Consider the following 18,088-nt stretch of genomic DNA (forward strand, 5'->3'; position numbering starts at 1 on the left):
ATTTAAGCATTCCAACAAAAACAATGAATTTTGATGAAATAAAATCCCCAAATTACAAACAACACAGGAGGAATCGGACTGAACCCGGTCAGGTTTTCACTTCAGAGTCCGGTCCAGCCCACAGGAGCGAGCCGATGTTCTGGGCTGGACCTGGCAGCTGATGACTGACCTTTGTGAGGAAGTCGGGTCCGCCAACTGGCCGCCGCTGGATGCCAGGTCAGTGAGTACCGGGCCCTGAGGGGGCCCGAAACGGAGCGAGCCGACGCCCGGCCTTCGGCACATCTGTCCACGTCCGGACTCTTTCTCCTGCCCAGAGGGGGAACCGACCGGCTCTGCAGAACCCGAACACCTCCCAACACCTCCCAACCCGAACGCCCATCTGTCACACACTGAACTGGATCCGCAGAGTTTCATTTACTGATTGTTACTAAAAATGGTTCTGATGTCAGAACCTGAACCTTCAACACCAAACCTGGTGGTTGTGGATAAAATCACCAACGTTTGGAAAAACAATTAGGAAATAATTACTGGTAAACATTTGGTGATTGTTTGTGAGATTTTATCAAATTCTCATGAAAAAATCTCCTACATCTGTTCTCATCTACACTGTAAAAACAACATTTTACCAAGTATTTTGTCTAGTTTAGTACAGAGAACAATATAGCAGCTTGTTTTATGTCAATAATCATTAATATTGACAGTTTTAGTTCCACTGGCAGATTATTTCACTTATTGTAATTAAAAGTAATAATTTTATCAAATTTAAAGAATTATCGACTGAAACAAGCTCCTACCGCTGAAAGGTCTCAGTTTTCTGTTGGTGAACTAAGACCTGGATGCTGGATCTGTGGAACGCGTCCAGGTCCGGCCTCTCCGGGTCCGACCTCTCCAGGTCCGGCCTCTCCGGGTCCGGCCTCTCCAGGCCCGGCCTCTCCGGCCTCTCCGGGTCCGGCCTCTCCAGGCCCGGCCTCTCCGGCCTCTCCGGGTCCGGCCTCTCCAGGTCCGGCCTCTCCGGGTCCGGCCTCTCCAGGCCCGGCCTCTCCGGGTCCGGCCTCTCTGGCCTCTCCGGGTCCGGCCTCTCTGGCCTCTCCGGGTCCGGCCTCTCCGAGTCCGGCCTCTCCAGGTCCGACTTCTCCGGGTCCGGCCTCTCCAGGTCCGGCCTCTCCGGGTCCGGCCTCTCCAGGCCCGGCCTCTCCGGCCTCTCCGGGTCCGGCCTCTCCGGGTCCGACCTCTCCAGGCCCGGCCTCTCCGGGTCCGGCCTCTCCGGGTCCGGCCTCTCCGGGTCCGGCCTCTCCAGGCCCGGCCTCTCCGGGTCCGGCCTCTCCGGGTCCGGCCTCTCCGGGTCCGGCCTCTCCAGGTCCGGCCCGGTTCTTAAAGCAACAGGTGTCTGAAACTCACCTGGACCAGCAGGTGGAAATCAAACCCGACAGATGACAGGTGACCCAGAGGAGGTTCTCCCGTCTGTTTGGACTGAAACATAAAAGCGTTTCAGTGCAGCGTGGGAACAAACACAGGAATAAACTCATTATTTTCCTTTCTCTTGGTTTCTTTCTCTCCTTCTTCTGTTTTTAACGGTGAGCATCCCGACCTCCCGACCTCCTGACCCGTCCCAAGGAGACGACATTCCCACCCTGTGACGTTCTGACCTGCAGGTCAAACCCTGAGACATTTTCGCTCCTTTTCTCTCCTGAATGCATGGAAACCAGGAAACCTCAGATCTCGCTGGTGGTTCATCCAGAGCCGGTTGAGTCTGCAGGAAGTGGAGTGAGAGTTCGGGAATGAAAGCAGTGAAACAAGACTTCCCTGCAGCCATGGCTTCCTGACTTGTTTATTTCCTGGACGGGGGTTCGGGGGAACATATGGTTCGCTAAAACACGGACTTGTAGTTGGGAGGCCGAGGCGCCTGAGGGAGGAGCTGACGGGCTTCGGTTCCTGTCTCCCTCCATTCCTGCCGCTTGGCCGGCCGCGGCCGAGCAGAGGACAGCCTGCATCTCTTCCTTCTTTCTATTCTTTCCTCCTTCATTCTTTCCTTCCTTTTTTCTTTTCCTTTCCCTTTCCACGCTCTCCGAATCCCTTTCTCGTCTCTGCGCCTGCCCAAACCTTAACTATGTGTCCAAAAATATCTTTAAGAAAAGGAAGAGTAAATATCCAGGAAAAGAAATTAGATCGAGATCAGAAATGTTCTTGATAAAAAACTGAACATTTTCTAGATAAAACTCTGATTAATCCCCAGAAATCTTCTACTTTTGAGAAGTTTCAAAAGTCAAAACTTGTCCAGTTTTGACATTTTTAAGATTGATCTCAAAATTTGAGTTTTTCTTGCACATTTTTGATTTTTCAAATTGAGAAATTTTCATGTTTTCTTTAGAAAATGTCACTAACCTCAAAATATTCCTTTCGTAGTAATTTACTCTCGTATTTTACTACCTACAATTGCCCTGACACCCTTTTGTACTTTCCAAACCTCATTAAAATTCAAGGAGGGTTTTCAAGGATTTCCAGGACCCATAAGGAACCCTCAGAGATTGTTTCCAGGTTAGCAGGATTCAACCTGAGGACGGATTTCAGGATTAAATCAGGAGTTTTGCTTGTGGACGATGTCAGCGACCTGCCAGCTAACGCAGCTATCACACACAGATCACTGCGCTGACACACACACACACACACACACACACACACACACACACACACACACACACACACACACACACACACACACACACACACACACCCCGGAGCGCTGCGTGTTTACGCCACCCACTCAGGGCGCTAATAGACACACACTTGCTCTTGCACACCACGCATTGATAAACAAGCATATGCACACGTTCACATCCGCTCCCCGCGGGTCGCCGGTTCGCACGCGCTCCAACACTTTGAGGGTTTACGCATCGCGCGCGCCGCCCCGAAGGTCAGCGGCGTGACAGACAGCCGCGCTGATGCGCTCTGACAGAATCGGCTGCTTGCTTTCATTTCCACTTGCTTTTCCCCCCATCAGGTGACACCCCACAGGTGCCTGGGCGGGAGAGAGCCGGCGTCCCGCGGGCGGGGGGCGCCGGCCGGAGGATGGAGACGATGGAGACAAAGACGGCCGGACGGCGGCCGGACGGCGGCCGCGCCAGCTGCTTCCCGCCGACTTACGGCTGGACTCTTCTAGAGTCGCCACAGCTAAAAACATGATAAATATCAGGTCTGCAAAAACATGAAGTCATAACTAAACATACATACACAGTTCTTCAAGCACTTGTTTCTTTAAAATCTTCATCATTACGGCTTCAGACAAGCAAAAACATTTCATTTTACCAAATGTTTTTGTTTGATTTATAATGCAAGTGTCTCGGCGCGCAAGAAATACGACAAAAACAGATTAAAGGTAACTTTTCAGCTCAAGTCAGTATAAAGTCACACAGGCAGATTATTTCACGTTTCACACGTGGGCATTGTTCTTATAAGTGACGAAATTTGAGAATAAAAATAGAATTTGATCAATATGAAGGAATTATCGACTTAAAATAAGTTAAATCTTGTTGAAAAGTTACTTGAAACGTAAGTTTTGTCTTATTTCAAATGTTGGCACTAAAAAAACTAAACGATGGAAACACTGTAAAGTCTTCAGAAACAGATTTTGTGGTTTTTTTCCCCCCATTTTATACGTGAAATAATCCAGCAGTGGAACTAGAACTGGTTGCTAGGCGACGGGCTGGGCGTGGCTGGGTTGCTAGGTAACGGCTCAGTGGAACTTTTTTATTAATATTACGGGATTTTTTGACTTAAAACAAGCTCCAATATCTTGCTTGAAAGTTTCTTGTAAGTTAGTTTTGTCTCATTTCAGATGTAATCAGGCGTTTACACTATAAACTGGACCAAAAATAATTGGTAAGATTTGGTGTTTTTGCAGTGTACCGATGGCAACGAGCCGTTCTCTCCGACAGACGCTGAGGTTGCAGAGAAGGGCACACGAACCTGCAGAGAAAACCCCAAACGCTCATGACTGAACTTTGACTTTTAACAAGACATCAACGCACCGATACACCCTGACGACGGTTTTCAACCTGGAGCGCGGCCAGCGCCCGTCCGCCCCTCATCACAATAATTGTGTGCATTTCATTAAATGTGAAGCTGAAATGTCTCATGGTGGCTCCCAGCACTCTGCAGCGACGCAGGTCGCCTCTGAAAAGGACACTCATCCGTCATCATCCTTTCAATACTTTAAGTATGTTAATCATTAGCACGGCTAACTGAAAAGTCACTGGCGCTAACCCTAAAGCGCTAACCGTGAACATTTGTTCTGCTAACGCTAAATATCTATACCAACATAGTTTCCAGCAGAAATCACACGATCTGCAACGTGAAGGCACCACCGGCGGAAACCACAAAGAAGACGACAACAGGAAGTGGTGGGAGGATGATGGCGCTGAATGTTTCTCATCACATAAACATTCAGGTGAGATTTTAATTTCGCTTCTTATTCAATGGAAACAACCGAGTTTCTTTGACATTAGCAGAATATTGAGAAAGTTTGTAATGGAGACACAGCTAATAAAACACAGAGACACAGTTGTAATAAAATGATTATTACAACTGGAGTTGGACTTTAAATACGCCACAGCTTTAGCAGCAGCTGATGTTTTATTTTTCCCTGCGAAAAGATGATTTATGTGTAGTTTTTCTTATTGGGGTGATATCAACCCGATGTTCGCTCATTAGCTCAGAAAGTTTAGTTTCTGCTTTAATTATCATCGTTTTATTCCAACAATGATTTAAGCCCCAGCATGTCACCAAAGGCTGGAGGTTTTTCTGTGACTGCAGTGTGTTTTCTGTTGGAGGTTTTCTTCTTTGAAACGAGGGGAAATCAGGGGGGAGGCGGTGAATAATTGATAGTGGCTGAGAGCGATATGAGTTTAGTTAATGTGCCCAGCAGCGCAGGCTAGCAGAGGAGCTGTTAGCCATTCCACCCCAGGCCTTAAAGCTCAGGCGCTGGAAAAAGCCCGACTTTCACTCATTCATCTCTCCATCTTTACGCCCACAAACGACGCAAGTCCGATTTGTGGAGCAGCGAGTTGTGAATGTTCCTCCTCATTTGCATGGTTCTGGCTGCGTGTGCGTTTGGCGGCATCGGCACAGCTGGATGTGGCTGGTAGCGGTGAGGTCGGCGCCCTCGGGTTCCTTTCTCTGAGTGGTAATAGAGTGCTGCTGTCAGACTCCCCAGATGCCGCCCCATAAGGACGCTGCGCTCAGCCTCATCATCACTCTGATTCAACCTCTGAAGGTAAACAGGGCAGCTCACAAGAAGCGGAGCGCAAACGCTAACCAAAAGAATAAATGGTTCCTTAACTGGTGCCAATCCTAATAATTACTATAAATAAATGTAATAAAAAGTTTGTTGTGATTTCTTTCTTTCTTTTCTTTTAAAAAGGGGGCCTAAAGTTCACATTTCACACATTTTTATGCTTCTATTTGGGCCTCAACTGCTTCTAATAAACACAAAAACCCAAGTTAGCAACGTCTGAAATGTACGCGTGATGTGTAAAAGAAAAAGGGACGCAGGGCTTTGCTGCTAACTGATAGCACAACGACAACTAGATAACGATGTCGGGAAAAAGAGAGAGGGAAGCAGCTCAGTTATGCTAGCTTGACTATGACAAAATGACATGTAGATGTGATGTGGAATTGGTTGCGTTTCGGTTTTTAAAAAGGCGACCTAAACACCAACTCTGACAGATGATCAGGTGAGCAGGTGTTTAAATTAGCTAATCAACCACTGCTGTGTTAGCTTAGCTAATAGCAGGGTAGCTAATCAACCACCGCTGTGTTAGCTTAGCTAATAGCAGGGTAGCTAATCAACCACCGCTGTGTTAGCTTAGCGAATAGCAGCGTAGGTAATCAACCACCGCTGTGTTAGCTTAGCTAATAGCAGCGTAGCTAATCAACCACCGCTGTGTTAGCTTAGCGAATACCAGTGTAGCTAATCTGCCACCGCTGTGTTAGCTTAGTTAATAGCAGTGTAGCTAATCAACCACCGCTGTGTTAGCTTAGCTAATAGCAGGGTAGCTAATCAACCACCGCTGTGTTAGCTTAGCGAATAGCAGCGTAGGTAATCAACCACTGCTGTGTTAGCTTAGCTAATAGCAGCATAGCTAATCAACCACCGCTGTGTTAGCTTAGCTAATAGCAGTGTAGCTAATCAACCACCGCTGTGTTAGCTTAGCTAATACCAGTGTAGCTAATCTGCCACCGCTGTGTTAGCTTAGCTAATAGCAGTGTAGCTAATCAACCACCGCTGTGTTAGCTTAGCTAATAGCAGTGTAGCTAATCAACCACCGCTGTGTTAGCTTAGCTAATACCAGTGTAGCTAATCTGCCACTGCTGTGTTAGCTTAGCTAATAGCAGTGTAGCTAATCTGCCACCGCTGTGTTAGCTTAGCTAATAGCAGTGTAGCTAATCAACCACCGCTGTGTTAGCTTAGCTAATAGCAGGGTAGCTAATCAACCACCGCTGTGTTAGCTTAGCGAATAGCAGCGTAGGTAATCAACCACCGCTGTGTTAGCTTAGCTAATAGCAGCATAGCTAATCAACCACCGCTGTGTTAGCTTAGCTAATAGCAGCATAGCTAATCAACCACCGCTGTGTTAGCTTAGCTAATAGCAGTGTAGCTAATCAACCACCGCTGTGTTAGCTTAGCTAATACCAGTGTAGCTAATCTGCCACCGCTGTGTTAGCTTAGCTAATAGCAGTGTAGCTAATCAACCACCGCTGTGTTAGCTTAGCTAATAGCAGTGTAGCTAATCAACCACCGCTGTGTTAGCTTAGCTAATACCAGTGTAGCTAATCTGCCACCGCTGTGTTAGCTTAGCTAATAGCAGTGTAGCTAATCTGCCACCGCTGTGTTAGCTTAGCTAATAGCAGTGTAGCTAATCTGCCACCGCTGTGTTAGCTTAGCTAATAGCAGTGTAGCTAATCTGCCACCGCTGTGTTAGCTTAGCTAATAGCAGTGTTAGCTAATCTGCCACAGCGATCACTTCAGGACAAAATGAACATAAACCCTAAAAACATAAAACTGAATGTTGTTCTTCATTTGGGAAATGATTGCGTGTTTTTTGGTGTTGAATCCTGACACGTGTAGCGGAGTTGTTTTCAGTTGCTACGGCAACGAGTCTGTGTGTAGCATAGTTGCTGTAGTGGTTTTGAGTTGTTCTTCGTTATTTTCCCCTTTGCTGTGGCGCACTGCGCTAAATTTGAAGAAAAGCGAAGAAGAAGAAGAAGAAGAAGAAGAAGAAGAAGAAGAAGAAGAAGAAAAAGAAGAAGTAGAAGAAGAAAAAGAATTAAAAAAAAAATCTTCCATGTTTCTATGGAGTTGATGAGACAAAGTGACATCAGGAGGCCGCGGCTCTTCTTCTCTTGTCCCGGTCGCCTCTCCTTCCTTCCTCTCCTTACGGGACGCCATCTTCCCCCGCCGTCACATTTGCTACAGACGGTTAGGCTCCCCGTCAGCCTCCATTCAGCCGCCGCTGAGCGACAGCGAGCCGCTCCGGCTGCGACCCGAGCGGAGGAGATAATCTGTCAGATTACACGTCTTCAGATGGATGTTAATTATAATTAATGCAGGAGTTTATCATTAAAACGGTTTTAATGCTCATTATATGGCAGCAGAGAACAAAACTGCAGATTTACACGTTTTATTTAAAGCCTCAAATTGCTGCTGTTTATTTACAAAAATATAGCTGATAACGTTTAAATTAAATAAGCATTTAAATCTATTCTTTGTCATAATGTTTTATAAAATACAGCATTTACATTTTTATTTATATTATTTCTACAAATGAAACCAAATGTACAAATAACTTTTTTCCTAAATTTTAATAGAAATTATTTTACATCGCAGCATAAAATACAGTAGTTAATGAATATATATATATATATATATATATATATATATATATATATATATATATATACATGTAATTTTTTGATTAAGTGAAAATAAGCTAAATGATAACTTACATCTATTTATTTGTCATATTGTTATATAAAAGTACAGAATTTAAGTTTTCATTTTCATTTGTACAAATAAAAATGTATAAATTTATAAATAAATACATTTTCTTAATCCCAGGGGATTAAGGGAAATTATTATTAATAATCTTTAAAGTTTTAGATTTTTTTCTAAATATAAAAAAAATCTTAAAAATTGGATGTTATGCAAAAAATGTTCACATAAAAAACCTCAAATTCTGTCATTATTTTATTATTAAATATTATTTATTCATTTTTATTTAATGAATTAATTTTGTAAATAACAGAAATACCCTTTATTGATTGATTGAATATATAAAACAACCAAAAAACTGACTTTATTTTCCCACATTGGGGGAAATTTAACAGCATTAAAGCATTTAGCTTCACAAAAAGATTAAAAAAAGATTAAAATGTTTATAAATATAAATAGATAAGATTGACCTGTAATGAGAATATTTTTATTTTACACATTGTGTTTGTGACAACAGAATATTCACAATATGTGGAAATGAAACGTTTCATCTGTCAGCCTGTAATAGTTTATTGTTGCTCAAAATGTAATTATGTCAGAACATTTACAGGTTAAAGTTCAATATTTAGACTTTTAAACTCTTTTCTTTTGCTTCCTGTAAACAGATGAAACTCGGATCTAATCTGTTTTCCCTAAACGAACCTCAGCCAATAATCTGGACGTTCTGCAGCCGGACGGCGGCCACATGCAGCGGGGGGGGGGTGGTGTGAGATGAGCTGCAGCACGTCCCCCCCGCTGCAGCTCGTCCCCCCCGCTGCAGCTCGTCCCCCTGCTGCAGCTCGTCCCCCCCACTGCAGCTCGTCCCCCTGCTGCAGCTCGTCCCCCTGCTGCAGCTCGTCCCCCCCGCTGCAGCTCGTCCCCCTGCTGCAGCTCGTCCCCCCCTCTGCAGCTCGTCCCCCTGCTGCAGCTCGTCCCCCCCACTGCAGCTCGTCCCCCCCGCTGCAGCTCGTCCCCCTGCTGCAGCTCGTCCCCCCCACTGCAGCTCGTCCCCCTGCTGCAGCTCGTCCCCCCCACTGCAGCTCGTCCCCCCCGCTGCAGCTCGTCCCCCTGCTGCAGCTCGTCCCCCCCTCTGCAGCTCGTCCCCCTGCTGCAGCTCGTCCCCCCGCTGCAGCTCGTCCCCCCCGCTGCAGCTCGTCCCCCTGCTGCAGCTCGTCCCCCCGCTGCAGCTCGTCCCCCTGCTGCAGCTCGTCCCCCCCACTGCAGCTCGTCCCCCCCGCTGCAGCTCGTCCCCCTGCTGCAGCTCGTCCCCCCCTCTGCAGCTCGTCCCCCCCACTGCAGCTCGTCCCCCCCGCTACAGCTTGTCCCCCCCGCTACAGCTTGTCCCCCCCGCTACAGCTTGTCCCCCCCGCTGCAGCTCGTCCCTCTGCTGCAGCACGTCCCCCCCACTGCAGCTCGTCCCCCCCGCTACAGCTTGTCCCCCCCGCTACAGCTTGTCCCCCCCGCTGCAGCTCGTCCCTCTGCTGCAGCACGTCCCCCCCGCTGCAGCTCGTCCCCCCCACTGCAGCTCGTCCCCCCCGCTGCAGCTCGTCCCCCTGCTGCAGCTCGTCCCCCCCGCTGCAGCTCGTCCCCCCCTCTGCAGCTCGTCCCCCCCTCTGCAGCTCGTCCCCCCCACTGCAGCTCGTCCCCCCCGCTACAGCTTGTCCCCCCCGCTGCAGCTCGTCCCTCTGCTGCAGCTTGTGCCTCTGCTGCAGCTCTTGCCCCCCCTCCCCCCCCCCCCGCTGCAGCTCGTCCCCCCCGCTACAGCTTGTCCCTCTGCTGCAGCTCTTGCCCCCGCTGCATTGTAGCGCCTGAGGGCAGAGCTCCCAGTCAATATAAATCCCAGCGCTGCTGCTGCTGCTCCCATTTGAGCGGGACGCGCCGCCCTGCTGCTGCTGCTGCTGCTGCTGCTGCTGCTGCAGAGACGGGACACACAGCCTCATCAGGACGAGTCCAGGTACGAACCGAACCGTCTCCGATCCAACTTTAACCCAAAAGGCCTGATTTCCTCTGCTGAACTCTGGATCCATGTTTTTAATCATTAACTTCATTTTTTAGCTGTTTTTGGTTGAATTTTGACAAAATGTAACTGATTTACTAATTGGAATTTACTGAACTTTATCTATAGGTGAGATAAAAACTTTAGCCATAGAAATCTGGTAGAACATCACTGCCAAAACTATTTGCAAGTATTTTTGTCTTGTTTTGAGTAAAATATCTCAGAGCACTTTAAAAAAAGCAAAACTGATTTACCAGCAAGACGAGGAGCTTTTTTTAAGTTAGTAATTATAAAATTCTAGTTCCACTGGCAGATTATTTCATATAAAAATACATATTTCAGATTCATTTAAGCTGATTTAGCTGCACTAAAAAAAACCTAAATCTATTTTTGGTCTAGATTTCAGTGCCGACATCTTAAAATTAAACTAAATCAAAAGCAACTTTTCAGTTTGTTTTCACTAAATAATTCCTTATTACTGATTTAAAAAAGTTAAAGTTTATTTCACTCACAGAAAGAACATTTTTCCTGTCATAAGTTAAATAATCTGTAAATGTAATTAACTTGGCTCTTATTTAGTGAAGAAAAGTTGTTTGATTTGTTTTATTTTCATATATTTTCACCAAAAACTACATAAAAAATACTTAATAAGATTTTGTGTTTTTTGCAGTGAACACACAATATGATAAAAAAACTAAAAATAAAGCTAAAATAAAAGCTATAATGATATTTTATGAGGATGAGCATTAAATGTTTGGCTGAATATTGTTGCTGTTTCCTGATTTTAATCGTCTCTCCGTCCTTTAAAAGCTTCTGCAGAGGAAATCAGCTGATCCGTCTCCTCAGGTAACTCGTTTCACCTCCGGTTTTATTTCCCCTCATGCAGAAAACGCGCCGCGGTTTGCGCTCGCATGTTTCCGTCAAAGCTTTTAGTGTCCAAGCGGTCGGGTCGGTTTGATCCTAAAAGCTTAAAACAAGACCGCAGGGTTTGGATACGAGGCGGCGGCGGCGGGGATAAAAAATGATTTTTATTGATCGGCTCGTAGCTGCAGCTGTTAGCCTCCATTATGAGCAGGTCAGCGCCCCGAGGCGCACAATCGGACGGCTGGGGGAATCGGGCCGCCGTCCCGCAGCATCACTCCTGGGATTTATCCCCAAAGTTTAGCACGAGTTAAGTTCTGTTGCTTTAATTTATTGAGTTTAAAATGGAGGCTAAACTTGAAAGCTTTCATCTCCAAATGGCCTGAAGAAAGAGGCAAAGTAAAAGTTCACTGCAGGCGGCAGCCGACGGCTTCACTCCCAGGAAGAACTCAAACTAATTCAACCACTAAAAGCATTTTAAAGGTTTAGAGACGCAGAAATCAGCTCAGTTTGCTGGAGATGAGCTGCTGATTCTTTATTTTCAGTAGTTTGATGAAGACGTTACAGGAATATCTCCAATGTTTGCAGGATTTTTAGCGAACCTGGTTGATTCAACCTGACGATGATTTGAGTTTTGATGCTTTTAGTTCATATTTTTCTAATTAACTATCAGAACCGATCCTGGAGAAATCGGCCGGTTCCGATAATCTCTAACGAAGCTGCAGAGATTTCAGAAAAAGAGACGTAAATTAGTAACATGCAGGACATTACAGGCATATTTCCATAACCTCCAGCATATTTAAAGCAATCTTTTAATTTTACCAACATGTTTCTGATTAGTGGCCCAGTCAAAGCCTGAACTTTAATCTGATGGAGAGACAAATATTAGATCTTCAAACACCTGAAGCTCGTAAGTGGAAAAAAGCTGCTCAGAAACATGGAGGATTTAATGGATGCAGTGCTAATAAATGCAGATGTTTAATAAAATGAAAACAAACTGATAGGTTATTTTTTACGTTGCTTTATCACATTTTGTGTTGAAAGTTGATTAAATATAAATTATATTTAAATCTGTTAGTGGTATGAATAGTTTTTGGCTGTATAAAAGTGATATTTATTTAAATTTTCTAAATTACAGTAACATAAAACCAGGACGGATCTATTATGAATTTGATAAATTGGAGTTTTGAACATAATATTTGGCAGTAAAGTTAATTTCTAAAGGTTTTTTCCACAGAACTTGAACAATAATGAGCCTGTGGTCATCGAGGACGAGCGGCTCTAAATGAAATCGAGGCGGTTGAACTTCTTCCCCACGTCCTGACCCAGATCTCGGTCCTGGCACTAATGACGCCCTTCAGGCATGGTGCCAGGCTCCTCATTAGCAACCCGGCCTCAAACCCCCAACTTCCCTCCCATCCCCACCAGCGCCGCTCCATCCCCAGCATGGAGCCGCCTGTAGCGGCCCTCCCAGGACCCGAGCCCCAGCCCCGCTGCACAGGTGCGGGGTTAGCTCTGCTAGCCCCCCCCCAGCCCGGGGCCCTGCTGCCGCCTGGTGCTGCACTGCAGCTAATGAACAGTGGCAGGTACAGTGAGAGGGGGCAGCCGGGCCCCCTGCAGTCAGGCTAATGGCAACGCTAACAGCTAACAGACAAGTTCAGTTTGTTAAACCAGGACCACAACTTATCCAGTGGTGAGCATCGCTAGTTAAACTGTGCTAACCGTAAAGCACCATCATAAACATTAGCTCTGCTAACGCTAAAGCGCTACATCAACACGGTGCTTAGTGGAAACTAATAATAAACACCATAGCGACACGGCATTAAAGAGAAACTAACGCTAAAGCGCTGAATCAATTAAGTGTTTCAATCAATCAATCACATTTATAAAGCACCCTTCATACTAAAAGCAGCTCAAATGCTGCACAGATCAATAAAAACTAACAAAAACAAACAGTTACCCTCCAAGCCCACATGGAGAGAAGTACAGCTAAACGTCGGGTCTCGATCTGTTAAACAGCTCAGGTTCTCTGGCACATCGCTCCACAAACTGGGCCATGATACTGGAAACAAGCCTCACCATCAGTGTGAGTTCTGATTCTGGGACCTGTTAATAGTCCGGTACCAGAGGACCTCCGGCCCGCAGAGGTTCATAAGGTAACAGCCGCTCTGCAGGGTAAGATGGTGAAAGACCATTAAGACTTTTAAAAACCAGTAAAAGAATCTTAAAATAAACCCTCAGACATACTGGGAGCCAAACAGGGTGATGTGGGCCGGTCCTGGTTAGGGAGAAACTCGTGCTAAATGCTACAGAAACATAGCATTAAGGAGAAACTCATGCTAAATGCTACAGCAACATAGCATTAAGGAGAAACTCATGCTAAATGCTACAGCAACATAGCATTAAGGAGAAACTCATGCTAAATGCTACAGCAACATAGCATTAAGGAGAAACTCATGCTAAATGCTACAGCAACATAGCATTAAGGAGAAACTCATGCTAAATGTTACAGCAACATAGCATTAAGGAGAAACTCATGCTAAATGCTACAGCAACATAGCATTAAGGAGAAACTAATGCTAAATGCTACAGCAACATAGCATTAAGGAGAAACTCATGCTAAATGCTACAGCAACATAGCATTAAGGAGAAACTCATGCTAAATGCTACAGCAACATAGCATTAAGGAGAAACTCATGCTAAATGTTACAGCAACATAGCATTAAGGAGAAACTCATGCTAAATGCTACAGGTAAGTAGTAGTAAGCAGAAGCTAAAACTAATGCTAAGTCGTTATCTTAACAGTCTTAAGCAAGACCCTTAATATCCATTAATCCAGAGGAAACCGTCTTAGCGCTACAGCAGAAGCTAACATCTATTATCTTCTTAATCTTTGGGGTTCAGCGTCAGTACTGCGTACTAAGTAGCATTGCTGCTAAGCATTGCTAAGTGTGGATATAAATGTATCCTTATGTTTTCGCACAATGACGTCACCACTGAATCAATCCAGTATTTAGAGAATTAACAGTTAACCAAAACTTCAACACAAGTATTGAAATTTATTTCACTTAAAGTTTACAAAACGAGTTGAGTAAATTATCACTTTAGAATCTATCTGGAAAAAATACATTTAGGGGAAGCTAAGTGCGCTAAACGTTTCCCACTCTCAGCTAAGCTAGCAATTAGCATATTAGCTGGTGGTGCCCACCACTGTCTTAATTTCATTTAAAATCTTGTCTTGCTAAGAGTTTCTCTTTGTTTTCTTCACAGGAGTGACTGAAAGTTTAACAAGATGTTCTTCATCTCACAAGATTGAAGGAAAATCTGCATCAAATGAAACAAACAAAGTTCCTAGAATAACTTTCATTGCACCTCCGCTTGAAATAACCTTTAATCATGTCAAAGGATGAAGCTTGCAAAGTGACGTCTGCCGGAAAACACAAAGAGCGAAAACCGAAGAAGCCGCACTACATCCCGCGACCATGGGGCAAACCCTACAACTATAAATGCTTTCAGTGTCCCTTCACCTGCATGGAGAAATCCCACCTGTACAACCACATGAAGTACAGCCTCTGCAAGAACTCACTGTCTCTGCTCATAGAGTCAGACTGGCCCTACAAGAAGGGCAACATCCTGCACCCCGACCAGCTGCGGCCCTTCCAGCAAGTGCACGGCCTGCACGCTGCAGGGAAGGATGAACTAGAGCAGGTAATCTGCAGCGAGGAGAAGCAGGGCCAACGGAGGTCTGAGGAGGAGGACGGAGAGGGCAGAGAGACTCAGGGAGCGGAGGAGGAGGAGGGAGGGCGAGAGGAGCGCCCAGAAATCAGCGGATCGGCCAAAGCTGCTTCCAACGACGGCAGGGGAGAGTCTCCGGAGACCGCAACCAAAAGGAGCAAACGGCCAGAGTCAGAGCTGCTGATGGCCGACATGCTTTCTCTGGAAGATCAGCTGCTGCGAGCTCGCTCCGCGGAGGTGGAGGCCCAGCTCAGGCACTACAAGCTACCCAAGACGTGCCTGACGAGTCCTGGGCTTCTGTCGGAGCAGTGGCGGCTGTTTGCGTCCAGCCACTCGAAAGCTAAAGCAGAAGGCGCTCAGCAGCGGGTGAGCGGTTCAATCCCCTGCTACCCTCCTCCGACCAACCTGGTGGACTACCAGGACCCCAGCGGACTCAACCTGTCAGTGCTGGGCGTTGGCTATCCCATCAGCCCCAGCTGGCTCTCCTACATGAACTCAGCCATTCCGACCGGGGCGTCCGGCGTCGCCGCTCAGACCCACGCGCAGTTCACACAGCTTCCCTTCCTGGCATCGGCGGCTCAGCTGGTGCACCCGGCATCCAGCACACACACAGACCGAGCGCTCATCCCCCCTCGCCTCTACTACCCCTTCCTGTGTGAGCACACCTTCGGAGCAGCCGGCGCTCAGAGTGACGCTGGCAAATCCCTAAAGACGCCACCAAGCAGCGTAGATTCAAGCGCTCTGTCTGGCTTCCAGCCTAAAGTCGGTTTGTGGAAGGTTCCTGCTTTGAGGCCGGGAAACACGGTGTCCCCTGCTGGCTGGGTGTCGCCTCAGAGAGACTCACCTGACCGAGGCTACAGAGGCGGGGAGAAGATGCAAGCTACAGCCAAGGAAGGCAAGGCGACCTGTGGTCTCAAGAGGACTGGAGGTCCGATTAGAGGTCCTGAGTCCCCTGCGGAGAAGAAGCAAGCCGTGGGCTTCACTTTGGACCTTCTGAGGAACATTCAGACTGCGTCCGCTGACAAACATCTCCTGCAAATAAGGTACATATTCTCAGAAATGTTAGTTTTCTTTGTTTTACATAAATGCTAAAGTTCAGAGCCTCAGGGTCCATTCAGACCAGTTCTGCTCAGTCTGCCTTAATCCAACTCCAGGCTGTTTGTCTAAAAAGTTTGGTTCCTTTGTGAATGTGAATCTGACCTAAAAGGGAACTCTGAGCCGCCTACAAACCTCGACTCGGTTCGATTGAAGTGAACTCTGGTTCGGTTCGAAAGTATGTGAACATTCCAAAAGACCGCTCCAAAAGCAGGAAGTGGACTACAGTGCAGGGCATTTTGGGTAAATACAACCAAAATAAACGTGCTAGCTTAGCGCTAGCAGGGAAAATGGCTTGTGATCTTTTACCAAAAACAAGAGAGAAATCCAACAACCGCTATAATTTTTTGTTTACATTTCGTGAAGAAGGAGCTCAGAGGAGACGGGCGGCCGCTCTAAAAGCAGGAAGTGGACTACAGCACAGGGCATTCTGGGTAAATGCAACCAAAACAAAGAGTCTAGTGCTAGCAGGAAAAATGGCTAACAATCTTTCATCAAAAACAAAAGACTGCTAAAATCTGACGCCACTCCATTTTTGTTTCGGGAAGAAGGAAGTTTCTTCTTCAGAGATTTTCATGTTGTTTCCTCTAGTTGTTTTTGGTGCAGCGCCCCCACAGGTGAGGAGGGTAATAGGTCTTTCAAAGGGTTTTGATTGTTTCACACAGAGCGGAGAGAAAGAAAACAGCAACTTTGCTCCAAAGTTTACCAAACGATCAAGTGTGAAAACACCCTCAACCTCTTGAGTTTTCAAATCTAAAACTCTTGATCTCTTATTTCAGTTTGCAGGATTCACAGCTTCAGAGCCGGCCTGGTGACCAGTGGTACAACAGGACTCTCGTCAGTCCCAGCAGGGAAGCGGCCTCTTTGTCAGCCAACAGCAAAGACGCCATCGCCTCCGGCGCAATCGAAGACGGAGCCTCAGAGTCGGTGGCCGCTCTCCTCACCGATCTCTCCAAGGCTCTACAGGAGTACCAGGAGGCCGAGCGGAAGATCTCCCACCTCGAGAAGGAGGACCTTCCCGCCCAGCGACAGCTCTGGGAGCACCTGAACAAAATCCGCAGCGAGCTCTCCCACATCCACCAGGCGCTGGAGCGCACGGCCGGCCAGAGCGACGGGCCTCTAGACCTGTCGGTGAAGAAGGAGTCGACGGACTCACCAGGCGAGCAAATCGTTCGAGAAGACGACAGCCTTAAAACCACGGAGACGGAAGAGGAGGACGAGGAGGCGGAGGAGAAGAAGGAGGAGAGAGAAGAGGAGGACGAGAGCGAGAGGAAGCTGATTAGGGCGTCGCTGGAGAAGCGGAAGCAGTCGCTGGACATGCTGATCAAGATGAGCCAGGTGTCGGTCGTGAACACCGAGGTTCTGCCGCCGGGCGGTCTGGGTTTGAGATCGGCTGAGGCGCTGTGGCCCAGCAGAACCACCAAGTGTGAAGCAGATTCCAGCGTCTTGCTCTGCCCCGACGGCCGATCCGTCGTGTTTACCGACATCCCGACCTCCGTCAAGCCTCCGAAGAGACCGTCGTCCATCCAGCGCCTGGAGGCCCAGTGTCCGCCGAGTCCTTTAACGCCCCCCGACAGCTGAGCTCCGGCGCTCGCACCTTACCAGACCAAGAGAATGAAAATGTCCCGTTTTGTTTCTCTAATCTGAAGAGAAATCAACCCGAGTTGAGTCGACTGAGAATCATGCAGAGAGACAATCTTGTGGCTAGTGTGTAAAATAATGTAAATGCAATAAATGTAATTAGTGGAAAATGTTTTAAAGGGAAAATGTTGTTTCTATGATGTTCTGTTTGGCTGCTTCAGCAAGTTTGATGAATATAAAATGTATTATGCACTGTATAAACCATGAGAGTAATTGTTTTCAAACTCGAGACAAAAAATAAAAATATTAAATAGAAAGATCTTTTTTTTGTACATAAAAAAGTCCCAAGCCTTAATCTTTGTATTTGTTTCTGATACGGCCATAAATCTGACGCATGAGTCCATTCGCATCAAGTCCTCTTTTTACATATAGAGTAGAGTCTGGACTGTATTTTAAATAACTAAATAATTTAAAAACAAATAATCTTTAAAAAAAAAAAACATTCTAAAGTCCTGAGCTGGAACCTTTGCGTTTCTGATGCACCATAAATCTGACGCACAGGCGCAAAAATGTAGGGCCAGAACTATAACACAGTCATTTAAATTAATTAATTACAAAGATTTTAACACAACAAATTATATATATATATATATATTAAAGACCCGAGGTGGAACCTTTCTATTCACGTTTCCGGTAAACCCGTAAATCTGACGCACAAGCTACATTTGCTAGCAGTAATGTATGATGAAGCCGCTTCTTTTGGCTCATTAGGGGTTAATTTCTGCTTCAAAAAA

General features: G+C 46.4%; 1 protein-coding gene and 1 long non-coding RNA gene across 4 annotated transcripts; both read left to right on the plus strand.

Moving 5' to 3' along the window:
• Nucleotides 1-4,003: 4,003 nt before the first annotated feature.
• On the plus strand, nt 4,004-5,212 carry LOC145549200 (uncharacterized). Its single transcript, XR_014085175.1, has 3 exons — nt 4,004-4,213; nt 4,320-4,444; nt 5,125-5,212. It is a non-coding gene; the product is annotated as an uncharacterized LOC145549200 (long non-coding RNA).
• A 4,596-nt stretch (nt 5,213-9,808) lies between these two features.
• prr35 (proline rich 35) lies at nt 9,809-17,500 on the plus strand. Of its 3 annotated transcripts, XM_008436378.3 has the most exons (4): nt 9,809-9,980; nt 10,833-10,868; nt 14,154-15,661; nt 16,493-17,500. In XM_008436378.3, the coding sequence occupies exons 3-4, from the start codon at nt 14,280-14,282 to the stop codon at nt 17,292-17,294; spliced, it is 2,184 nt and encodes a 727-aa protein (XP_008434600.2). In that variant the 5' UTR covers nt 9,809-9,980; nt 10,833-10,868; nt 14,154-14,279; the 3' UTR covers nt 17,295-17,500. The 3 variants fall into 3 exon arrangements, with proteins under 3 accessions (XP_008434600.2, XP_008434599.2, XP_017166302.2); XM_008436377.3 differs by lacking the exon at nt 10,833-10,868; XM_017310813.2 differs by lacking the exon at nt 9,809-9,980 and having other exon boundaries at nt 10,333-10,868.
• The last annotated feature ends 588 nt before the right edge of the window (nt 17,501-18,088 follow it).

The sequence above is a fragment of the Poecilia reticulata genome, chromosome 19 (genome assembly GCF_904066995.2).
Source record: "Poecilia reticulata chromosome 19, P_reticulata-male-v2, whole genome shotgun sequence".
Lineage (NCBI taxonomy): Eukaryota > Metazoa > Chordata > Actinopteri > Cyprinodontiformes > Poeciliidae > Poecilia > Poecilia reticulata.